The sequence below is a fragment of the Oryzias latipes genome, chromosome 3, assembly GCF_053564925.1.
Source record: "Oryzias latipes strain Hd-rR chromosome 3, Olatipes_Hd-rR_3.1".
Taxonomy (NCBI): domain Eukaryota; kingdom Metazoa; phylum Chordata; class Actinopteri; order Beloniformes; family Adrianichthyidae; genus Oryzias; species Oryzias latipes.
In genome coordinates this window covers 40,513,085-40,538,667 of record NC_136239.1, presented here as the reverse complement: position 1 = coordinate 40,538,667, position 25,583 = coordinate 40,513,085, and the positions used below count along the sequence as shown (strand labels likewise).

General features: G+C 47.2%; 1 protein-coding gene across 4 annotated transcripts in view; it reads right to left on the bottom strand.

Annotated features, from left to right (window-relative positions):
• pkp3b (plakophilin 3b) overlaps window positions 1-25,583 on the bottom strand; it is a 34,316-nt gene that overhangs the window by 3,359 nt on the left and 5,374 nt on the right. For 2 of the 4 annotated variants that reach the window (XM_020701050.3, XM_078944713.1), the window contains exons 2-13: window positions 21,471-21,924; window positions 10,537-10,625; window positions 8,390-8,991; window positions 7,506-7,629; window positions 6,571-6,775; window positions 6,329-6,488; window positions 3,944-4,052; window positions 2,509-2,673; window positions 2,260-2,430; window positions 2,035-2,188; window positions 209-404; window positions 2-89 (exon numbers count right to left, since the gene is read on the bottom strand). In XM_020701050.3, coding sequence (XP_020556709.1) covers window positions 2-89; window positions 209-404; window positions 2,035-2,188; window positions 2,260-2,430; window positions 2,509-2,673; window positions 3,944-4,052; window positions 6,329-6,488; window positions 6,571-6,775; window positions 7,506-7,629; window positions 8,390-8,991; window positions 10,537-10,625; window positions 21,471-21,675 — 2,268 coding nt within the window. In that variant the 5' untranslated portion in view covers window positions 21,676-21,924. Of the gene's footprint in view, window position 1; window positions 90-208; window positions 405-2,034; window positions 2,189-2,259; window positions 2,431-2,508; window positions 2,674-3,943; window positions 4,053-6,328; window positions 6,489-6,570; window positions 6,776-7,505; window positions 7,630-8,389; window positions 8,992-10,536; window positions 10,626-19,815; window positions 19,876-20,002; window positions 20,095-21,470; window positions 22,013-25,583 lie in introns of those variants that run through there. The other 2 variants (XM_078944715.1, XM_078944714.1) reach the window with 2 other exon arrangements.

The following is a 25,583-nucleotide window of genomic DNA, read 5'->3' as shown; positions in this document are numbered from 1 at the left end:
CCAGTTTGTAGTCGCGGTGCAGCTTGTTGTACTGGAACATGTTGCAGAGAACAGTGGAGGCTGCTCTGGCAGCTTTCAGGCTCCCGGCGCTAAAGCAGAAACCGTCAGCCGTTAGAAACCATCAGCCTCTGAGTCAAAGTCCTCCGCGGCGTCAAACGTGGACAAAGACCACGGAGGAACAGAGCGGGACCAAACCACCGAGCTGCACCTGTTATCGTGGGAGGTCTTGATCCCCACCAGCTTGGGGAGGCCGTTGCTGAGGGCGACGTCTCGAGCTGCAGCGGAGCTGCACGTGACCAGATGATTGAGCGCCCCGCAGAGGTTGACCACCACCTCACTGGAGGGCGTCTTCTGGAGACTGTCGCTGGGCAACTTGGACACCAAGACGCTCACCACCGTTTTAGCTGTCAGGACCAGCAGAAAGAAACAGACCATTTCTATTTTTGCTGAGAATCAATCGCAGGTTTGATCACATCAACTGTAGAACTCATCAGAACCAGAACAGACATCAGAGAGGTTTAATGTCGCCATAGCAACCACGCAAAGTTGACATCAATGGGGCTACATTCTATAATAATATAACACCGGAGATGTTGGCGGCGACTGTCATCAACAGGCTTTTGGTTTTACTGTAACTCATGAAGGAGGGTCTAAGGCCAGAGATGCCAGTTTAGTTTAGTCTGTTTAGTTCAAGTTTAGTATTATTTTTGAATTCTATGCATTTATGATCCTTTTTGATTGTATGTTTACCTTAAAATTACCGGTACGAAGCCCATTGAGACGACTGTTGTTGTGAATTTGGGCTATTCCAATAAAACTGAATTGAATTGAATTGAATTCCTCCGGTTATGCCGTCAACATGAATCAGGTGATTCTGTTGCAGTGGAAAGAGGCTCTTCATTAAACTTTGCACCGATATGCAACACATCACCAACGTAAAGTGTTGCACATCTGCTTTTCTATATAGTTATTGATCAGAGTTATTGGTGGGTATTTCAAAACCATCAAGGAAACAAACTTTAGCTTCATCATCTGGACAAAAACAGTTCAGGTGAACTTTCTCCCTGAACTGATGCTTTGCATCTCTCAACATGACGTTTAGCAGATAAACCACTTTCCCCTGATGCGGCAGAGCGAGGTCGGTGCAGGATCGGCAGCTGTTACCATGACAACGCATTAGACTATCTATGAAATTGTCTGCTTCTTGTGAAAACGATTTAAACAACCAAAATAACACGGTTAAAGTACGAATATTTGATTGAATGTTTATTTATTTTGTAAGTGACCATGGTTTAAGGGGGTTAATGCCCTTCGAGGCGTCATCGGAAATGAATGGACTTCACGGAAGCAACCGCCCTGCGCTTCGTGTTGGACGGTTCACGCCTCTGTGTCGTCCATTAATCGTCGTCCCTTACTTAAACACAGCAGCTAAAGCTCCGGCGGTAAAGGGCTAAGCAAAAGTCGGCACCGTTTCATTGAATGTCGTCGTCTGAAGCTGAATTGTAAGACTAAGACGAGAGCCCATTAACTGGCCTGAGGCCCTAAAGAAGAACAGATCCTTCTTCAACCAGATTCCGCTGAAGACACGGCTGTAAAAAATGTCTTAATGGTAAAAAAAAAATCTTTTTTTCTTCGTTCTAGGAGAACCACATCCGATCAATCCAATCCAAAACTTTCTGAAGTCAAACTCCCAAGAACCCAGAGAAAAAGTCTCAGTTCTATCCGGCTGTGACAACACAGTCAGGAGTCTTTACAAGGGACCTCACATCCTCAGTGGAGGACGGTGATCATGTTTTAGGGGGGGGGTGTTGTTGAATATTAGGGGGGGTCCTGTGAAAACCATGGTTGCTGTGAAAATGACTTCAATGAACACGTCCACACGCACTAATCAGCCTCAGGTATGGAGAAAAGGATGTGGTTGTTATGAAACTCGCCCCTTACTGGGGGGGCTTAAGTAAAATATGATCACACACACACAGTATCAGGCCGGTCACGGTTCCCTTTGAAAGTCCGTTTCCTGCAGCCCAGACTCACCCATGGCCTCTTTGTCTCTGCAGTGTCTGCTCAGGTTCCTCAGCAGTCCGGTCAGAACCCGGATCAGCGGATCACTGCTGCTGTCCAGCAGGTCCAGGAGGGTGGGCAGCATGCGCTCCTGCTCCAGAACCACTGCACTCAGGACTGCGGGCCACTGAGAGGAGGAACAGGGGTCAGCCTGTGTGGGTCCGACCCCAGGGGGCGGGGTCTTCGGCTGGCTCTTACCCGGCCCTCCCCTGTCGTGATGTTCTGCAGGGATCCCACGGCGGCTTCGAGACTCGTGGAGCTGCTGTCGCTGTTCTGCAGAACCCGCCCGTACAGCCCCACCACCCTGGGGTGCCAGAGCCACTCAGTCCCTTTGGGGTGGGGCAGCGTGGGGATGATCGGATGTCGCTGCTGTGGAGAGAGAGAGAGTCTTCATCAGTCTTCATCCATTCAAAGTCACAGCCTGAAACAGACAGAGGTCTGTTTCACCTGATGGGACTTTTTGCTGTAAAGAGGGAAGCAGCCGATGGCGTCCGCCTCCCTGGAAGACGACGCTCTGGACGGCCCCTCCAGGTGGAGCTGCACGGAGGGGGGCAGCTCCGCGTACAGCTGATAGGACAGGTTTCTCATCACGCACAAGGAATTCTCCAAACCCTGAGAGAGAAGCAACAGGACAGCAGGTCAGATCCCGCCTGTCCGTGCTCACCTGTCGGATCGTTTTAAACAAAAAGGCAGGTTTCCCTGCAGGAAAACTCAACCAGAGTCTTCCCCAACATGAAGTTCTGACTCATGCAAAGAAAGAGGTTTATCTCCAGTCAACGTTAATCTCCATCCTGTAACCAGACTGTGATAATGTGCTGCTTCTTCCAGCCTGTTCCTGGAGGCGTTAATGTTTAACAGAAGCTCTGTGTTCATGATCACCGCAGCTCCAGTTTGAGTTTCACCCAAATATTTTCATATCTTCCAACCGCAGCTGAGCTCAGCAGAAAAGGAACTTGTCCCAGCCGACAGGGACATCACAGAAACAACAGATCTTCAATTTCCAAGGATGCCACAGAGCCACGAAGGCATCGCTGAGGAGCGCATTCAAGGACCGTCTCATCGTGTTCCTGTAACAGTTCTCTAAATAAAACACATTTGTGTTTAGAAAATAACAGCATCCATGAAGGTGACGGTCCATAGAAACCTTTCAGTTTTTATCTTGACTGTTTGTCTGGGTCTAACAAATATTTGCTGGGATTTGAACTTCCCTACGTCAAAGTTATTTTGAAAAGTTCCTTAGCAACCATCACTAGGACACGCCCACATGTTGATCCAAATCCCAAATTACTGCTTTGTGTCAATAGGATTATTATTATTATTATTAAAGCAAACTAAGAAAATAGCAGAAAACAAAGTTACCTGCTGATGTTTTTAACCGTAAAGGTAAAGTCCGTTAGTTAGTGAAACACCTGGCTGTGGAAAAAAACCCTTTGGTGGTTTAAACCCCCTAATGCTGAGTGTCAAACATTGCAGGTCGCGTCAACAGTACTTCTTCCTGTTTTCATAATCTACAAATCCATTCCATTCATCGGATACTGTGCATGGTTACCATGGCAACAGAATCCCTAAATGTGGGAGAATTCAACAGAACGAAAACTAAGGTGTGTAGTTCTGTGCTCACTCAGGCAGTGACAAACTTGAACCTTTTGAAAATCGTGTTTGTAATGAATATCAGTAATAAAAACAGGTTTCTGCAGGTTTCTGTTTAGTCGGACGAGCTTCACAGCTGTGGAGGCGTTCAGGCGTCCCGGGACAGCTGGGTCTCTGGAGGAGGACCTGCAGACATCTGCTCTTGTATTGATTTTCAGCGTGAGCACGAATAATGAGGGCGACTTGGAGCTCAGGCCTCATTTCCCATCTGCTGCATAATTCACCGTCTCACCTTGTCGTCTCCTCTTTCTTCATGCTGGATGTAGCAGACCAGAGAGTCCACCAGGCCCTGCATGGATCTCATCTTCCGCCGCGTTCTCTCGTTCACTGAGCTCAAGTTCCTGAACACATGTGCACACACACACACACACACACACACCCACACACACACACACACACACACGCAAACCAGCGATAAGCACGTATCTGTTTAACACTCGCTGCCTAAAACAGAAAGTACAGCAAGCAACGAGGTGGAACGACTGCTGGGTCATCGTCACATCGCAGCAGAAGAACCACTTCAACGCCATGCAGTTCAGTTTAGTCACTTTATGTCAAACGTATTAGAAACACATCAACAGATCAATGTAAACACTCTCTGATAACTACAGTCAGTCATTTAAAAGAGTCCTAAGAACCAAAGACATGTTTGGTCAGCTGACGGAGCGACGAGGCGTTTGGTTCCTTAGATTCAGGTTTGGTTCATCAAAGACGAGTTCACTGACCCATAGTTTAGGAGTGCTGATAAGTAATGAGGCTGTAAGGTGAACCATCGGCACTGACCTCAGCAGCTGATCGCTGAAGTTTCAATAATTCATCAAGGGATTAAAAAAAAACACACATCTGACATCCTGACGCTACGTTCCCACGGGCTTAGAAACGCCGTTCAAGGGAAAACTTCAGATAAAAAGGTCTATGAAAATGCACGTACATGCTCATTTTGGGATTCCACGCTCAAAACTTGAGTCCCTGCATCGTTACGCAGAGCTTTAAGTCCATTTTCGTGCAAAAGGAGCAGCCATTGAAGGCGAGCTGAAAGTTAAACCAGAGGACCAATCAGGGACCTGCATTTGGTGGTGACGTTTGGATGGCGTCCTTTCCATCCATGGAAGTGCCCGCCGTTTAAAAATGGATCATGATGGAGGAATTAAGGATTATAGTTTGTGACACCAAGTCTTTCATAATGGGAATCGAGCTGTGAAAGAAAAAGTCTGGAGCCAAATTCACCAGATTTACACCAATTTGACATTTGGCACTAAGACTCTTCCAATCAACAGACGGAGATAGCAATGACGTCATCGCCCCGCCTCCTGTCCGGAAATGCTAAGTGGGATTGAATTATGCAACACTATTCACAGGGTGGATGTGAAAATGAAAATGCAATCCTCTCTTTGCATTTTCATCTTAATTATGACACAGAATGCGCGGTTTTTAAGTACAAATGAAAAAGTATTTTCAAGTATTGCTTTTTCATTTTGTTTTTGAGTTATTTGATGAAGTTACATTTTGAAAATGAAAAAGCATTTCTGTTCATCCATTTTATTCTTTCAAATGAGACATTTCTAAATGAATTCTGCTACACATTTACCAGAGAACTATTTGAAAATGAAAATGTCAAATAACATTTTCATTAGCATTTTAATTAAGTGACAGAATAAGCAGTATTGAAGAAGAAAATGATTAACATTTTGACGGATTGCTTTTTCTTTTTCATTTTGAGTCAACAAATGCAGCTTCATTTTGAAAATGAAAAACTTTCTGATTTTGACTTTTATTTTAAATTAATTCATTCATTTTTTTTTGTCATTCATTTTCTATTCCGTTTTATCCCTTTCGGGGTCACGGGGTTGCTGGAGCCTATCACGGCCACTTGTGAGCGAAGGCAGGGGACGCCCTGGACTGGTCGCCAGTCTGTCACAGGGTAGAATGTCTTCACTCTCACACTCACACCTAGGGACAATTTAGATTAACCAATTAACCTATGGAGCATGTTTTTGGACGGTGAGAGGAAGCCGGAGATCCCGGAGAGAACCCACACATACACGGGGAGAACATGCAAACTCCACACAGAAAGGTCCCCCATTGATGTTCTGTTCATGTCCTCCAGCCGGGACTTGAACCCTTCTTGCTTTGAGGCAAGAGTGCTAACCACTGAGCCACCGTGCAGCCTTTATTTTGAATTATGCTACAAAATCGCTTCCATATTCCAACTGTATTGTGTAGCAACAGTCCAGTGTGAACACCGTATGCTTAAAGCGTGTTCAAGAACTGAGTTTAGCGTGTTCTTGAACACGCATAACAAGCCCAGTGTGAACATAGCTTAACAGCTCCTTGCGCTGATGCCAATGAAAAAGTTTTCACCACATCGAAGGCTGTTCGTTGGTTTGATTTCTCCTTTCGAGTAGATTTCCTGCCTCACCCCTCTGGACTGTGGTCACATGATCATGCAGAACATGAGAAATTAGAAAGAAGCTCATGATTGAGTTCAGATGGAAACAGGTGCCAAAACTGTATGTCTGTTTGTTTGATGGGATAAAGGTGACGAACGTTAGCGTTAGAGGGTCGCACCCTCAGAATAACCGGAAACAAAACATTTGAGTTCGACTGCTGGCGTCACCTGAGGCAGCCGGTGGTGTTGTTGAAGATGTCTTTCTCAGACGGAGTCAGAGGAAGACTCTTGCACAGAGGAACCAGGACTTTCTCTGTCAGCATCTGAAGAGCTTCCACCGCCAGCTTCTCCTTCAGGCTGTCTCTGGAGGACAGGTTCCACAGGACACCTGAAACCGCACAACAATGCCATTTTCTTCTGAGGATCCCAGACGTTCCAAACTGAAAGTCTGGAGCGTCTGCACCCCTGACCTGTGATGGTTTTTCGAAGCTCCTCATCCGGTTCACTCAGGACGCTTACGAGAGGGTTCAGCCCCCCGGCGTCTATCAGAGCAGATTTGTTCTCCACGTTCTCGTAGATCAGGTTCCTCGTGGCGGCTGTTGCGTAGCGCTGAACCTCCAGATTGTCGCTGGTGAAAAGGCGCACCAGAGCGGGGACGCCCTGCAGAGCTCTGACCTGCGGGCAGACGAGCGTTTCAGCGGGTCGTAGGTTAGTCGCCTAAAGAATCCGCTTCACCGTCGCTACGACTTTAAAGAGTAAGTTCTGTTCGCTGTAATGAAGAACCTAAAGCTGATCAACACCAGCAGCTTTAAAAAAGAACTCTGCGCCATGACATTTTGGGATACAAGACCACAGCCTTAGAAAAACACTGAAGAAGCTTTAAACTAAACTCCAAAGCAGGTTCACAGTGGAAATACAGCTAAACATCATAACAATGACACAAAGACACTTTAACCCTTTAAACACCAGAGCTGTCGCCGGTGACGCCAAATAACACACAAACTATCGTAACTCTATGGCTGTTTTTACGCAGGTAACAAAATTCTGTTGGATTTTGAAGCGGAGAAAATCAACTTTGCACCAAAATGCAAAACTTTCGGGTAGAAAAGTGATTCAAACCTAGTCTGTCTGAAGATCCATAAACCCTGTTGTGACTGTAAAATCTGTCCAACACAAGAGGCCCTCAGCTCTGATCTGCTTGATCAGCTGCTGGACAGGACGGGTAAAAAAATGATCGATGTAAATTTTACTTATTGTCTTTTCTCATCCTCAGAATCTGTTGGAATTACGTTAACGGCGTAAACGGTCGGTGAGTTACAGTTAAGTCAAGGCACGTCAGCGCTGAAGCATCAAAGGGTCAAGGCCAACAATGCTTAGTAAAAGGGTGGTCATTTACAGCACTGACCTGGTTTTTAGCCTCGTTGCTATGGTAACACTGGTGTTGGATGTACGCAGCTCCCAGGACGTGGAGGGCGGAGTCCGATTCAGACAGATACCTGACAGCCGTGGGCATGTCCAGGCCGTGCATTCTGCACACAGACACAGATCAATGTTGGATTTGTGAAGCCGTGAATCGCCGCCATGGCGTCCCGCTCCCGACTATGGCGTCCCTCTCCCCACCATGGCGTCCCTTGTCTCGACTATGGCGTCCCGCTCCCATCCACGGCGTCCCGCTCCCCACTGTGTTGTGCCCGGACCGGTCCGGTTCGACTGCTGGGATCGCTCTTTCCCTCAAGCTGACCCCGTTATCTGAACCGTGCCAAAGTTCAGGTTTACAGAACTGGTTCTGTACAGATATACATGCTATAATGGTCTCAGGAAGAATCCTACAAAGCTACGTGACACTCCCCATTTTAAAAGTGCAAAACCACAACCAAACCGAACCCTTCTTCTTCCACCAGCTGTCAGATGGATGAACCAATGAGAAGAGTGTTTACTGCCACCTATGGTAGGTCCATAGGTCTCTTGGTCCAGGTTGGACCAAGAGAGAATTGAACTGGGAACAATTGTGACCCAGCACAGTTGGTTCTGGACTGCCTGGTGTCAGTATGTCATGGTGTGTTTGCATTGGCAAGTTTGGTTCGCACCAAAGTTTCAGTCTGCTCTATTTGGCAGGTGAGAGAGCTTACCAGGACTTTGGCACCAGTCAAACAGTGTGGATCGAACAGGAGTGTCAGTGCAGACGGACTGTCCGTCAAACAAACCAAAGCCAGCCAATGACGTCAGCACTTTCTGCGTTCCCGCCAACTGAACCGGAGTGAAAGCGGCTTCCAGCCGGGGGTCACTCACTCTGCCAGCGGGTCGTTGCTGTGGATCGACGCCGCATCCATCACGTCCACGCCTTTACCCACGCTCCTCAGGGAGCGCAGAGAGGGGGCCCGGTGCAGCGGTCCATACTGCCGGCTGGCTGTCATCTGACTCGCCCTGCTGCTCTGTTGCTGCCACTGCCCCCCCCAGGCGTCGCCCACACCGTGAAGGCCCCTGCCGTTCCCCAGCCAGCCCTCATGGCCCAAGGTGGAGTTCTGCTGCTGCTGGTAGAGCTGCTGTCTGTTGGCGATCCGGCTGATGGTGCGGTGGGACGGACCCTTGTAGGCGTACTGGTACGGCAGCTCCTCCTCCTGCCAGCACCTCCCATCTTGTGCCAGCGTTCCGCTGAGGCTGCGCCTCATGCTTCCGAAAGGGGGCACTGTGACGTGGACTGAGGCGTTCTCCGGTCGAGCCGCCATCCCCTGGTTCTCCTGGCACAGAGACTTGGAGCGCCGGCTCCTGCTGTGCATCTCTGAGGCGTGAAAGCTGCCCTGGACCATGGTTCCTCTGTGGCTCAGCTTGGAGCTGCTCTCCACAGTAGAGCGAGAAGACAAGCCGGACGAGCGAAGGGGCGCCGTGGCCACCTGAGGAGCAGAAGCAAAGGAGGCGAACCATCAGAGGACACGCTCATCCATTTGGAGACGCTCAGAAGAAACCTGAGCGTTGGGGAAACTGTTGGCTCCTCCCTCTTCCATTAAGGTCAGTAACCAGCAGGATGAGGCTGACGTCCTGTTTGTGTTTTTGCTTCTGTCTTCACATTGTTCAGCGTGAGGTTCCACCTTCGTCTCAGACAGGAAACACTCCTCCTGAACAATGGACGCTCTTTGTTGGAAAACGGTGGAAGAATTTGGCTGTTCGAAGATCAAAGTTTTCATGAAAAACTTCAAAAATAGTTTTTGTCTGATTTAAAATCTTATAAAATCCCAGTGATGTCCAGAAAAGCAGAATCTGCAGAATTCCACCCCACTGATGTGAAGCAGATTCAGCCAACAGGAAGTGAAAGCTCTCAAAGGTCAAACCGGATCAGACTTTTTTAGATTCCTACAAATACGTGAGTACTTTAAAAGATAACATGAAACATTAAGGGTCTATTGCCTGCTTTTTCTTAAGCCTTTCAGAGTAAACTATATCCATATATAGGATCATTTATTACCTTTGGAACACTTAAGAATACATAATTCTCGCAGCTCATTTTCCAACCCTTAAATCAGATCACGTGATCTCTGAGGCTCCATTATGAAACACTTAAAAGCTCAAATAGTTGGTTTGCATGATACAGACTCTGTAACCTTTTGAGACCCGAGCTCGTGTTTCACATGCCATTTTTTATTTCTTTGTCAGAGGACTCCTGGTAATCAGAATGAACTATGGTGATAACAAAACCCACAAAGTGATGTCCCTGAATGTGGACGCCAGAAAACCATGTGAGAAAAGTCCTTGGATTTGAACAAAGTGTACTTATGGTCACTGCCTATCTTTCTACTGATCCTACTAGTCGGCTGTGGTGCCGAGCTGTAGAGCGGTCAACCTCTCATTGGGAGTCCACAGGTTTGGTTCCCGCCTTGTCCGCCCACGTGTCAAAGTGTGCTTGGGCGAGACACTGAACCTCACCTTGGTCCTGATGGTTATAAGTTGGCGCCAGTGTTCGTCAGCGGAGCTATAATCAGTGGGACTGTAAAACGTTTTATAAGAAAACGCCGCCATACTATTGTGCTGTTGCCATGGTGATACGAGTCAGAAAGCCACTGGGATAAAAGAGTTTCACCTTTCTAAAGCTTGTCAAAAAGACACTAGAAGGTTTTCAAAGGAACAATAAAAAATTCATATTTTTGCTTCCATTTTGGTCCAACTATGACTTATTTTTAAATGCTTGACCAGCTGAAGAGAATTTCCTGGCTGAGATGACATCAACGTCAGGATCGTCTTTTTCATTTCTGGCTTCCACCGTGTCAGACGTTTACCATCTGACTTCCTGCTCTTCATGCTCTTTGCAGCTGAAAGCGTCCTGCTAGCTCTTCATCCCTTCCTGTTCTATCCACTGATGATGACGACAGCCTTCAAAGCTCGAATGAAGTTACAGTGAGTTTGAAAACTCTCCAAACATGGAGCAGAAGGGTCAGAGTACTCACAGCCATGACTCGTGTCGGTGTGCTGATCATGGACCTGGAGCTGAAGCCATGGGCGTGGCTGAAGGTCTTCAGGTCTGGAGGACCGTAATCTGGACAGGAAGCAGACGCAAAGAAGATTTCTGAGACTCATTCTGTCACTTTCTCAGCAGACGGATCCATCCTTCTGAAATCAGACGGGTCCGTTTCATTTTCTGGTTTTTGTAGTTCTAGTGTTTGGTTTTCCTTTGGTCATTAAAAACACCAAACCAATCAGATCAATCAGTTTCAGAATTACAATATTTTTACTGTACTTGGACACTCAGCAAATGGTTTAATCCAAACTCAAAAACAAATGAAAAGATAACTAAAGATAGAGGCGACGTCTACCATCTTTCCCCTTTAGACAACGGAAACCACTTCCCGAGGTCGCCTGCAGGGGGACAGGAACTGCGAACACGAAGCCTGGAGAGTGACGGGGATGGTAACCACATGTTTTACCCTGAAACGTCTGACCTTTGAGTGTCTTTGTATTATCGTAACTCCTGAACTAACATGATTCCATGAAGTAGAGAGAAGCAGCTTTGTGCTGTTATGCGACACATATCAGCACAAAGCTGTTATATAGCCGTTGGAATTATATGAATCGAGTCAACATTTGATGCGTTGTAGACGTTCTATGTGTTAGCTTGTGTCGCCGTCAACAGCTCCAGTATTATTTTAGTGTAAAAGTTGACTTTTCTATATCAAGGTCAACGGGAAACCTTCTCCCAGTGGTCTTTTGAGGAACTGAAACCTTTGTACTTCCTGTTTGTGTACAGTTTAGGAACAGAAGGTGGGGGGGCGGCTGTTTCCCACTAAATAATCTTACAATGTCTTTGCAAAGTCTACCCAACAAAAGGTCAGATTTTTATACAAATTAAGTGGAGCCAGGTCACCAGGTCACCTTGTAAGAAACTTAACTCTCTGTTCCCTCCCAAATGGCAAAATGGTAGAACCTTAGAACAGACATCCTTACATTTTTGCTCCTGCATGTGTTTCACCAGCGGGGTTCGAGTTCCTTACCAAGAACCTCCTTAGTGGGGAGAATCTTACTGAACATTTTCCTTTTGTTTCATATTTGTGATTTTAAAAAACGAGGACGTGAGCTTGAGGTCGATAGAAAAACAAACCCAACAACAATTGAACTGCGTGACGATCCTGTGTTCTTGCACATTTTCAAAAAGTCCAGGGTTTGATGAGGTCATTTAGCAATGATCACACCATCAGCACCGGCTGGATGCCTCAGGGTTCGATTCCCTGGTTTTTGTCCATAGAAATGACCCTTCACGCTAACTATGTAGCCCCAAGGAGCCCCGAATCCAGGTCCGCCTGTGCCCGTCCCCAGCCTGGATAAACTTCAGGAAGGGCATCTGGCGTTAAACTCTCTGCCAAAACAGCTGTGTGAATCAGCTGATTCGCTGACGGGATAAGCCAAAAGGTAAACAACAAAACAACACAATCATCGTTGGAGCCAAGTACATTTTTTGACTACTGTAATGCTTCAACTGGGATTAACGTAATTCCTACGGATTCTAAAGCTTTCCGGCGCTAGGCAACACTTTACGGCAGTGATGTGATTAGGCACTACATGTAAACCAGCTGATTCTGCTGCAGAGGACAGCCGTGTTGTTCCGTGATAGAATCCGTTAGAATCTCGTTACATGCGTGAAGAGTTGCGGAAGAGCGTGTGACATCTTGCTGTCACCAGAGTTTAAAGGGTTAAACTGGTTTCAAATGAGCCAGCTAACGGGTCACATGTTGCAGAGTGGGATCCATGCAGACGTGGACCTGCCTACAGTTTGATGGTCCCGTCCCACCCGGTGGCCCTGAAGGTTTGTCCATGGAGTCACATGTCAGTGAGTTTCACATCTGCAACACAATTTTCTGCCGTTGCATCAATAACTGAACAAAAATTTGACATCTGTTCATCTTTTTCTGCAGCCTCACAAAAATGTTTTCAATCTTCAGGAATGTGTTTGAGGTCCTCATAGCAGAACAGAAACAAACCCAGATGTGTTTTCCAGCCCTAAAACGATCAACCAATGTCTTTGTCTGATTCCAATTTGGTTTTCTCACCCCCACCCCTACATTTGGCTCTCCAAGCAGAGAGTTATGGAAAAATAGTGTTTTCAACCTCACTACTGTTGGATGACGTCATCAATGATCACCGGTCATCTATGTTATATTAGCTATTTTAGTGCGTAGCTGCCAGCCCTCAGAAAATACATAACAATATCGGTGTAAAATACACTTAAGTGTAAACTTCTGTGCTTCAGAGCAAACCCATGTGAAGAAATGTGTTTCTCCTCCGCCCACAACCACAACGCAGATCACCGGTGGAGGGCTATCCCTAAGTCACTATGGCTCCTCCGTAAAAACACTTTTGGACACCACTACAGCTTCAAATGCCCCTACAACCGGAGCAACAGGGAGGAGCCAGAGGGGTAGGAAGCAATTCGTGAGCAGAGTTTGAGTGTTTTTGTCTTCAACAGTTGAAGTACGAGTGTAGAGTCGGAGCGACGCGTCCTGCCTCAACGATGACCAGCTGAGCGAAGGAAATCCAGTTAAGAGAAACTTTACAAACTGTCCATTATAGTAAAACTACACAAATTCTTCATGGTTTATGTCTTCAAATGAAGATTTGAAATGTGACACTTTAGCATAAACTGGAGCAGAAAGCGTCTATGCCTTATGATGAACACGTGTTGGAATTTTCTTGTCTGTATGCAAGTTTGTGCAGATTCCATGACAACTTATGGCAGGAGGCGGAGCCACGTTTCGTCTAAAGGGCAGCCGTGACGCTTTTCTCAGGTGTGCAGTCACTTTTCAGAGCTTTGCAGCATCTTTCTTGCCTCTGTTCTGCAGAGTTTATAGTAAAACCTCTGAGCTATAGCCAGAGCTGCCCTGGAGACGGACGTCAAAATGGGAAAAAGCATCACAACTTCTGTAGGAAGCAGAGACACCTGCTGACCGTGACCACTCCTCAGCTCCTCGTGACGCCTGGTAATCTCTGGGCTTTCAGCTCTTTCAGGCTGATTCATCGGTGGTCTAAACCCGCCAAAGACAAGCGGGGCTCTGTTCTGTTCACAGCTGAGTGAAGAAAAGGACAACACACTTTCACTGTGAACAAAGGCGACAACTTGTCGACACGGAAAAACAGCTTTTCAAGTAGAGAGTGAAGCATTTTCCTGAGTTCAGAGGGCAAAAGTCACTCTGGAGAATTCATGTCTTTACAGAAGAAAATGTGTCTGAGAGAGCAGTGACCAGAGATGAGAAGGTCACAGAAAAACTCCACCATCCAATCCCCCACCTTCACAAAACAGAGTTCATGTTTCTGATCTGACAACAAAGCCAGAAGGTCAGAGGTCATCTGGCCTCATCATTATGGAATCTAACTTTTAAGTTCATTTTATGTTCAGTATACAAAAAATGTATTTAGAATCAATTCAGTGTGAAGGTCAAGGAGGTCAAACTGAATGACTTTTGCATTTTTAACATCACTTTTTCACATTTAGGTTCATTTCAGCTTCATTTTACTTGAAGCACAGCGGTTTCTTGAAGCGTTCATCCCATGAAAACTGTCTTTTTGGTGTTTCTCTGCTGATGGAGGACAGTTATTAGGAAAATTCATTTCTGAGGATTTCTTTATTCAAATCGTTGTGAATCAGGCGGTTGAGCAGGTCGACCAATGACAAAGTTCTCATTTCCAAACATCAGAATCAGAATCAGATGACCTGGATGGCCTGGAAATAGAACTCCATGACTTTCTTTAAACATCTAATCAACTTTTCTCGGGTAAATTAGCAAAAAATTTTCAGTGAGCAGCTTTGAGAGTTTTCCATGGAAATCCTCAGCATTTGTACTTTTTCCTGTTCAAACACTTGATTTCTACCTTATGAGTGTGTGGGGAGGAGGGAGGGAGGGGGGTTGTGGTTTCTTTCAGATTACCCAACAATTTACAATTTTGCCTTTTTTTTTCCAAAGCAACTTTGCTTGTTTTTTTGTGTTCCCTGCATTCGATTGGCTGTTAACCTCATCAGTCAATCTCCTCCACACCGTGTCTCCTGTTCAGAATGTTTTCCGTTTGCCTGATTCGCATTCATCTCTCATTGCAATCAGATTCTTTGTTTTCACTCAATAAACTGGACATTTTTTTCTTCAAAGGTTTGAAGTTTGAGAGTTTAAACAAGAGAAAAGTGTAAAAATGTTCCTGTTTGTCTGAGAAAAGTCTAGAAAGTTGCAGTGAGGAGTTTTACAGCTTCACCGATTGCACCTATCAGAGGCTATTTTTAGACCGTAACTCCAGAGATAAACGAGGGAACACGGTAAAGCTCGGTTTGGCTTAAGAAACAATGAATACAGTACAGCAGTATGGAGGGAGGGAGGGAGGGAGGACAAACGGTGCATGGGTGAGGTCTGGCTGCATGTTTTCCTCTCCACTTCACGGGTCAGGGGAGGCGTGTTTATGCACCCCCACCACAAGAGGGAAAACAAATATGCAATACCCTGAACTCTGCAGAGATTTGATATACAACTGCAACGAGAAAAGAAGGGACTCGACGCAAAAGCAGAACGGAAAACAAGGATTTAAGAAATCCCACCGCTGAGGTGAAATTCTGACGGACCTGGACGAGTGGAAGAATCTGAAAACGAGTGAAAAGGCTAAAAATATTCAACAAAAACCTGGACATGGTTTTAAAACATGAAGCTGATTTCAAAAACCTACAATCTGAATATCAGAAAGTTTTGGTTTTACTTTTTTGTTTTGATTTGAAAAATTTCAAATCTGAAACTGAAAACTGAAGAAATTCATCCAAATCATCAAAATATCTCAGTCATGATGTCAAACCATCAGATCTTCAGAAAGTCTGACCATCGGCAGGTATGAACCCAGACAATGGAGCCGTTTAAAATAGATGCTGAGAGGCTGTTGAGGAGATTGGAAAGGAATGTTCCACACAAGTCGGTCACTGAGCTCAGCCGGGGGGGGGGGTGTTTCTCCTTACAGTTTACAGCACGTCCAGGTCGATTTGAAGACCATAACCTTCAACACTAAGGTTCTGTCCGTGCAGAACCCAGAACCACCGGAACGGCAGTGTTTGGACAGACAACAAAAACAGGAACAATTCAGCTTCAGGGTTCTCCAAAACCCCCCCGCCCTGCGTCTCCTTCATTTCCTGTAGCTAACTCATTGTGTCGTGGATTGTGGCTCAGCATTTTTCATGACTTTTAGAGTTTAACCCGTTAAAAAACCCAAAGTCCGCCTGTGACAAACTCCTCGACTGTTCCATCACAGCAAACCTGCTGATTCTGATGCAGAGAAAAGCAGCTTTTTGTTGAACCGACGTGCAGCACCTTCTGAAGGTAAAATGTTGCTTCTCTCAGCGACAGACTCAGCTGATTAACATTGACTGGGTCGGCACTTCACTGCTGTGCCGTGTTGCCTTTTTCTGCTTCAGAATCCGCTGGAATTCAATTAAACGCGTCAACGGTTAAAGACTTACGGTGGCGGAAATATTGTAAACACTGGCGGTAAAGCTCCAGTGTTAAAGGGTTAATTTAGACACTGTAGCCCCTGAATCAGAGGTTTGACTATCGGATCAATTCTCTCCAGAACTCTGGAGCAGATTTTCCCAGACAGTAATGATCCCCCTTTGGTTGGGCTGTCACCCCCGTCTGTGACCGTCTCCCGACCTCCAAGGGATCTCACTACAACCTTCACCCCAACTGCCCTGAAGGGTGGATACGGGCTGTCTGCGACCAAAAATAGTCAAACCTGTACGGGTGACCCGTGTGAAATGCTGCGGGCGACAGGTCATAGTGAGCACTTAGACAACACGTCCGGGTAGGTGAAAGGGAAGTAGGTGTGTCCCACGCATTTTTACTTTTACTACACTTACTACACGCTCAACAATGGGAGCCGGTTTAGCTCGTGCTGGTTTGTGGCGCCTTCCGTCCGTGAAACCAGGGTTCGAATCCGGGCTGCTCCCTGTTCCCTTCTCTGCTGCTGTGCCGGACCAAAGCCCGGTTGGATTGAGAGGGTTGCGTCAGGAAGGGTATCCGGCGTAAAACCATTGCCAAGTTAACCATGCGACTCATCCTCGTGGGAGGGTTGTTCCGCTGTGGCGACCCCTGATGGGAGAAGCCGAAAGTGAAAGAAGAATACACGATCAACAATGGTGTCTTCCATTCCTATGACGTCCCTTGAGGTGGTCATACGACGCACCAGTGCTTTTCTTGAGATCTGGGCGCTCCTCTCTACGACTCTCCATGGACCCGGACAACCCAAAAGCCTGCAGAACCTGTACAGGGGGGTTGACCCGTACTGCTGCCACGGGTTGCATGTGAATATGGCTAAAAATGTCACCTAAGAAAGCTTCATGACATCCAGAGACCTGAGGTACTGAGGACGGACCTCATCCTCCTCCAGAGCCTTTCCTCCAAGCAGCTCTGCGACTCCAGCCCAGGTGATGGACCCCAGGTTCCCTCCAGAAACCGTGACTGCCACAGATGACCAACAATCATGCACCGCTGACACTCAGCTCAGGTAGGCCGTTCCTCACGATCCTCACGCCTGTTATTGCCCACATGGGCATCAACATTTCTCAATAAAACAATGGAATTTCAAGAGACCCCATGGACAGGTACTCTGTAGTCCTGGTCGGCTCGTAGACCACGACCACAGCAGGAGATCCGTTGCTGACCCGGAGCTGCAGGGGTGTGACTGTCGTCCACCGAACCAAAGCACATGAAAACTGAACTGGGGGGCTATGAGCAAACCAGCATCCGCTGGAATTGGATTAGGGTTCAGGGGTGCTAAACTGCGGGCGGAGGCGAGCTTGACCATATTTAGGAGGTACCGCTCAGTTTCAGCATTCTAGGGATCCGACTCCCAGAGTACCCAACCTCCCCCAGCACCGGGTAGTGGGCTCTCCTGTGGGTAGTGGGCCCAGAGTTCAGGTCGTTCTGAGCTGAGGGGACGACAGTTCAGGTGAAGGAGCTGAATTTTTAGGACAACGGCAAAGCTTTAGCGCCAATGTTTACACCCTTTTGACTGCCGCAACTCTTCAAATATTTCTGCAACATTTATGCGATTCACATAATTCCAGCAGATTCTGGAGCGAAAAATATATAAAAGTAAAATATTCGAATTAAACAAAGTAAACCAAATTTAGGGAAAGGATTGAAATCTTCTTTTTATTTGTCTGGCTTATCTTTACATAAATTCTCCCACCAGAAGCATCCCTTTTGATTTTCTCTTTTGCCTCTTTCTTGAAGGGAGGCGTTCCACGCCGGCCGGGTTCAGCTTGTTTTGTCAGGAGCGACATGATGAAAGACGACTACACACAGCACAACATCCTGGCTCCCTGGCCGGACAAAGGGAGGCCTCGGTCAGGAGGGGCGGGGCTGCTGGTGGCGAGAAGATGGAACCTCTTCCAGTCCAACATTTCCTTAAGAAAAGGCCGAGTTTCATGGTCCGTCCATGTCGGCCATCCGGCCTGTTACGTCAACTCTGGACCCAATCCTGATGCATGAACATCTGTTCCTGCTTATCATGTGTAAACGTATCTTCCACACCCCCCCAGTCAGGAGTGGTTGATGTCATGGTTGGAATTTCCATGGAGACGGATGAAAACAGGAAATGAGCGGGAAGTAACACACTTACAGGTTCTCAAAGCGCACAGACATGCATGTGTGCAGAAGGTCAGAAAGAAATTACCTCCCATTGTGGAGTAATTATGACCCAAGCCCTTTGGATGGGGGTGTGGGGGGTGTGGGGCATGTTGACTGGAACACGCATCATTTCATTCTCCAAAACGTCACAGAAGCCACTAATATGGCACAAACCTGCGGCTCCGCCCCTCTGAAGATCTCAGTTGAAGCTAAGACCAGCGGGGGCGGGTCGAACAGCGGGTAGCGCCTGCGGTTCATACAACACTTCTCACAGTTTCAATTCAATCGCTCTTTGTTACATTTTGTTGATGCTTTAGAAAAACTGTCTGATTTTATTTTGGAGCATCAAACCTGAGGACAGGTGTGCTGTGGGTCTGTTCCCACTCGTGTCGAGTCTCTGAAAACAGAAAGTGGGATTTGGGGATTTCTGTACAAGTTTCCCACGAGTTTCCCCCTTTTTGGCTGGACAACAGCTCAGCCTACAGGGTTGTAACTTTGTGTAGGTTTTGATGGGATCGTCCTTGAGAGTCCAAACAAGCCTCCAGTTTGCGGAGCAGAATTCCTCGCCGAGAGTCTCGGCTTCAGGCGTCGGAGGAGATAAACCCCGTTTATCTCTGGCTGTTGCAGATGTGCTGGAAACAACCCAAACTTTCAGAAATAGTGGGATCTGGAGCTGCGTTTGCAGGAAATCAGCATGTTTCCCAATCCAGCCTCAGCTCTGCCAGCACCCCCCTCCCCCCCTCCCCATGTGTGAATCTGAAGATTCAGTTTCTGCTGAGCTCAAAGGTTTTTCCTGATTCATCTGGATTCTGTTTGCAGACTTGAGAGTCAACACGGTGAAAACAGACGGTCGTATCGGCCGACTGTAGCAGCGAACAACAGAAACAGAAGGAAAGTCGGAGAGGAAAAGATATTTTCGGATAAATGCCCATCGGTCTGACGGACGGGAAACTCGCTGCTTCTTCCCAACGATGGAATGAGGCGAAAACACAGAAATAAACCTTTTTTTCACAAAGCTGCGTGATGGTGGGAGGGCGACCTCCACCTCCAACCAATGAAGTCAATTCAGTCGCCATTGCTTTCGGGATACAGACGCCGCCATCGTCACTCAGCAGCGATTGGTCCCAGTCTGTCTGAGTGGACGTTTCCATAGCAACCCCTCTAGCCAGTCAGGAGTGAGCTTGTTGGAAGGCCACACCCACTTGATGGTGGGGCTACATTAAATCTGCCAAACTCAGTCTAACCCTCATAAAACGTCAGCGGGTGTAACCCATCTTCATCCAGCAGTAGCTGGGATAGGCTCCAGCAACCGTGTGACCCCAAAATGGTTCACCGGGTCCAGGAAACGTTCGGGTGTCAATCAGATCAAAAAAAGTTATTAAAATCTCTTGAATAAAAACTGTTTTTCTTTTCCAATCCATTATCTTTTTAACAATAAAATAAAAAACAGAGAGAAGGTCAGTGTCTGATTCCTCAGGGCAAACGCCAGGGGGGAGGGGCCACTCAGTCCAGTTGTCAGATACAGTCAATGCGTACAGGTGAGGGTGACGCCGCCCCAGAGCCCAACGCCCAGAGTGTTTCACCCACCATGCAAAGCGGCCCGTGACGTTACAGTGGCCCTCGTGGTAGATCCGGACCCGACCAAAGCTGGAGGGTGAGAGCAAAACCTCAAAATCTTTATCAAACACAGACCCCGCCCACTATGTCACCATGGCAACTCTGGTGTTGGAGAGGATTTGAAAAGTCTTGATCCAGCAGCGTCCCCTTCACTAACCGTCGTTGAAGTCTCACAAACTCTCGCTGGAGGACCATGAAGAATCCGTTTGAGGTTCTTTGGTGAGGGTGGAAACCTCCAGAACCGCTCTTTTCATCTACGAAATCAAAACAAGACGGCAGGAATACAGCATCCTGGGCTGAACACAACCGTCATTACTCGCAGGATGTGGGCGGAGCCGGGTCTCCCGCTTGTGGCCATGGGAGAAAAAACCTTTGATGTGGGGGACATGAAAGGTTTTTGGGGATCATCAGCTTCGTGTGAAACAAACATGGCTGCTGCTGTGCTGATCCTCAGGATTATTCTCACTCTGTAATATTAAACACCCCCACCCCCACCGCCACACACATGGCCCCTCCCAGCGGGAGAAACCATCAAGAAATGAATGGGGCCAAAATCTCTCATGGGCTAAAATATATATATTTATAATGTTTTTTGTTTTACTCCATAAAGCGGAAGAGGCGTGTCGGGGATGGAAATTATTTTCCGGTGGCCACAGGATCTACTATTTGAGTCAAAGAGTAAAACTTTTAACATTTTCTAAGAATATGGGGAAAGAAAACCCGCCACCAGTTCAAGTCTCCAACCAAAACAACCTTTAATTGACCTTTGACCTTCTTGCCATCTCGGATTATCCACCAAAAAAAAGTACAAATTTACACTCCTTTGGATCTGTCGCCTCATCGGGAAGATGCTTACGGACAAATGATGGATTTTGTGGATCCTGAGCGGCGTTAGCGTGGCGAGTTCGCAGAAGTGGCGTTCCCCTGTCGCTCGCACTATTTTCATCAAGATGTTGTGGAAATGTAACACATGAATCCCTAGCTTTAAGGTCAAATGAAATGAAGTGACACACGCTATGACCATATTAGGAATGTGGGCGTGGTTAACAAAAAGGAAATCTAAATGTTTACCTCTACTGATTTTTCTCCAAATGACACTGACCTGCTAATCGACCAAAAACTATTGGGGTTGCCATGGAGATTAAGCAACAAAAAAGCTGCCATTAAAAAAAGGTTTATTTCTTGTAAATAAATTTGTGATGTGAAGTGCATAGGCTGTCTGCCAGTGAGGGGGGGGGGGTCAAAAGGGGGAGTAAGAAGATTTTAAACTTGATCCAATAAACTTGAAGGGGATTCCACAACAGTAGAATAAAGTAGAATAAAACCTCATTTCTCATTTTCCAGAGTTTTCTCCATCCGATGCTGTTTGTATGACGTCACTTCTGAGATTAAAACATGTTTTTCTTTTTACTTTTTATGCTTTTCTCTCTTTTTTATCTGTTCTTTTAGTTTGGAAGATTTTAGATGAAATTCTGAATAAAAAAAAGAACTAAAGCAGAAAAAGTTCCTTGACGTTTGGCGCCACAGACCATAAACTCACACCTCCTGCTGCAGCTGCAGGGCTTCAGCCGCTTAGATGGAGCGCGCGGACGGTCCCGCGTGACCCGGTTCGGGCAGCGACTCACCTCCCGCTCCGGCCTGAGAGCCGTCCAGCCTGGGCAGGGAGGGGGACTTCCTCTCCGCCAGGCGCATCCGGACCTGCTCCTGGACCCTGCGGACCTTCGCCATGGGGTCCGCGGACGGGCCGTCGGACGGCAGCGCGTAGGCGGTCCGGGACGAGCTGGGCTGCAGGGCGGACCGGAAGCAGCTGTCCGCCGCGGCCGCGTTCATCCTGGCGGGGAGCGAGGGGCGGCTGGCCGGGAGAAGCGCGGACGTCAACCCGCTGCGCAGCTCCGTCCTCCGCGGAATGAAGCTCCGCGAGCTGCCAGGACATCGGAGGGCGGGGCCTGCGGGCTAAGAGGGAGGGGCCAGAATCCACCTGCTGCCAGGGCAACCAGCAGCTGATCCAACTGCGTTCCCGCCTCAGACCACCGGTTTTCCATGTTGTGCTTCTGGATTCATGACGTCACAAAAGTTCAGCTGTGAAGGAAATCTTCACTTATTAATAACATTTGTTTGTTAGTTACAGGTTTTATTATGTTTAGCATTACAGTACAGGGCTGTTTTTTAACATTTTTAATTGTGTTCAAGCGCTTTATAAATAAAATGATGATGATGATGCTCCGCCCCTTTCTGATCATCCACCTGCAGACACACAGGTCCATGAACGTCTTTGGTTTCCTCGTCTAAACTGGAACCTGGATCAGAACCGTACAGCTGGAAAACTCAGTTATAGGTGACGGGAAGTGGGGGCGGGGTTGCTCCATGCCAGCAGTCCCGCCCACAACTCAGAGGCGATGAACCACTGCCGCTCTGCAAAACTATGGTTCTGTCCGAACACCCTTCACTACTCGTTTACCATTTCGTAGTTCTGTCTGAATCCATAATTCCAAAGTCCAGTGTCCTAGAAATTACCCAGAAGTCTCAGCGAAAAGCATCAATGTTCACTAGGCTGGCAAATATAGACCACAATGCATTGCAATTTAACAATTTTCATGAAAGAAATGTATTTAAATGTATTCTTTTATAAACCATCCACATCAGAACCGCCTGGATTCACAGTAGAATATTCAGAATTATTAGGTTTTTTACGCCGTGATCGTCATGTTTGCCCATAAAACAAACCTAGTGAGGTTGGTGCCTGAAGGGAACTGCAGAGGGAGGGAACTCGGACACACAGATGTTTGGACTTTGGCTAGAAATGGCATAAGAGTAAATAAAAAAACACTGGGAACGCAAAGATTTTAAGAGAGGGGGACTTTAAACAGTACTTATTTGTAGTTCTGGGTTTTTGGTTACAACAGTCAAAAGAGACAAATATTGACTGGAGGTTCATGTACTTACTCCTTTCTGTTTTCTGGATTTTTTTTGTTACTCTAAACCGTTTAAATGTATTTACGCAGCTTCTTCTGTGGTCTGACCCTTTTCACCAAACCTCCATCAGTGTCAAATATTTGTGTGTTTTGTGTACCGCTCTTCCTTTTGACCACACACGGTCGCACGGAGGCGAGGTTTCTCAGTCCTCGTTGGTCTGCTCAGCCCTTCAGAACCAGACCTGCAGCTCTGTAGACACGTCAGAGGATTTGACATCTCTGAATGTTTTCAAACGGTTTGGTCCTTTCTTTAAGCTCCACCCCTTTTCTAGATAAGTCCCCATCCCAAACATGTTTTAAATGTTAAAGATTTCCGCTAATCTTTACTCTTTCTTTCTTTTTACTCTAATTTGCTGGACTCCTCTGATGGTGCCTACATGCTAAAACGTTCCTGCAGAGTTGTTTGGTTTTCCACATCCATCAGGACTTTCTTCAGCGTCTCTGGTTGGCGGTAATTCAGGTGAACTTCCTGTTTGGCGCTTCTGAAGCTCGTTCCTGTTGCTGTAACTCGATGAAGAGTTTCTCTTTGGACAGATCTTCGTTTTACCAGATGTGGGTTTCTCTGAGGACCAGCAGGTGGGCGTGGTTTCCTCCAAAACGCCACAAACAAAGACTACTGATCAGAAGAAGACATCAAGTTCTCTTATTTCTAACCAAAGGATCCGATCAGCTGCTTCCATTTGGAGCCTGAAGCTCCAAAGACGACGGCGGAGGGAGGAGAAAAGGGAGCTTCTCCCTGTCGGTGGAGCGATTGTTTCAGGGTGCAGGAATGTGGAAATAACTTCACCCTGAGCTGACAGGCGAGGCTGTTTTTAGGGGAGGTGGGGGTCTGGGAAGAGCAGAGGGAGGGGCTCTGCAGCTCAGGGTCATCTGGAGCTGACGGCGCGTTCCTCTGACTCTGGTCAAACGTTAATGATGCTGGAATTTAGGGAAACTTTTGGGATGTTGTGAAAGAAAAACAGCAGAAAGAACAGGAGAGCGTTTCTGCGAACAGGAGGAGGACATTCCTGGAAGCAGACTGAGGGTCACTGAGAGACTCCACAACAAAAGCTGAGGACATGTGGGAGCAGCAGAGGCCCCCCCCAAAGCCTTTGCAGCGACAGCAGCTAAAGCCTCCCGGAGAAATACGACCAACAACAGCAGCAGCTCCTGGAGGCCGACTGTAAACGTTCTGCATGAAGATCGTTTCATCAGAGTCACAAAGACAGTTTCCCACGCCGAACACTGCCGCCTCTTCTGGACCCTTTTGACCGTTTAGCCTTTAATTAAGCATTTTTAGCTCCATTGTTGAGGCTTTGGAAATGAGAGATTCCAGTTTCTGCTTTGGTCTTTTTGCATTTCTTGAAGCCAAAGTTTGTTTCAGTTTCTTCTGCTGACGTTGAGCTGGCATGAACTAAACGTCAGGCAGCAACGTTTCTCCTCTGGTTTTCTGCAGAAATGCAGCATCCGTCACAGCTCAGCCGTCCCCCGTTTGTCTTTCTAAAGATGAGCCGCATCAGGTGAACTCCGAGAAAGTCGGATCACAAATGTTTGAAGGCCGTAAATATCCTCACTGCACATTTTCTCTGACAGACGGGAACATTTTCACATTTTTTGGTCGGTTTCAGGACGATTTCGGTCGTATGGATCTAACTTACGAGCCGCAGTCCCTTTTAGGTTTCATAGGTTTAGACTTTCTGTATTAAGTTTGAAGTGTTGAAAGTTTAGAAAATTTAATTTTTTTCAGATTTTCTAGAACACGAGCGGGGGTTCGTGACTTGGTTTCTGTTTTTTGTTTTGTTTTTTCAAAGTAAAAGCCTGTACTTTCACATTAAGAGTAATTTCTTGGTTCCAGCTGCTCTTCCTGTGGGTTTTACTTTGGCAGACATAAACAGTTTTAAAAGTAATAAGTGTTAACCCATCTTGAGGTAAAGTAAAGCAGTTTGGTGGGGGTCAGATGTTTTGAAGCGGATCTCTGCTTGAACGTCTCCCCTCCTCCGTCCAGAGAAACAGATTCTTCAGAAGCTCCAGACACCTCCGTTTGGACTGAAGGAGTCCAGGGTGGGGCCTGCGGTTCTGTGATTGGCCACATCCTCCTGCAGTTTGTTTCACTGTCATGTTAAAGCTCCTGTGTTTGTGAGTCTTCTCTCTGGATTCTGAACTGCTGACCTGCAGGAATCTACGGAAAGCTGAAGCGGACAAAACTATAGTAAAAATGACGACACAAATGCAGTTTTTAAAGTTCATTATATGAAACTTATCATTTTGTTTGACTGTTTTGTTTTAAACCCCTGATGAAAAGAAACAACGAGGACCCGATTACGTCGCCCGGATTGGCGTCACCGGGGCCCCACTCTGGAGCCAGGCCCAGGGTCGGGGCTCGCAGGCGAGCGCCTGGTGGCCGGGGCTCTTCCCACGGGCCCCGGTCGAGCACAGCCCGAAGGAGCGACGTGGGACCGCTCTCCCATGGGCCCACCACCCGTGGGAGACCTCAAAAGGGGCCGGTGCAGTGTGGTTTGGGTGGCAGTCGAGGGCGGGTGCCTCGGCGGCCCAAACCCCGATCATGGAACCTGGCTTTTGGGACATGGAATGTCACCTCACTGGAAGGGAAGGAGCCTGAGCTGGTGCGAGAGGTTGAGAGATACCGTCTAGATATAGTCGGGCTCACCTCCACACATAGCCTGGGCTCTGAAACTCATTCCTTAGAGAGAGGTTGGACTCTCTACCACTCTGGAGTTGCCCAAGGTGAGAGGCGGCGGGCTGGCGTAGGCTTACTCGTGAGCCCCC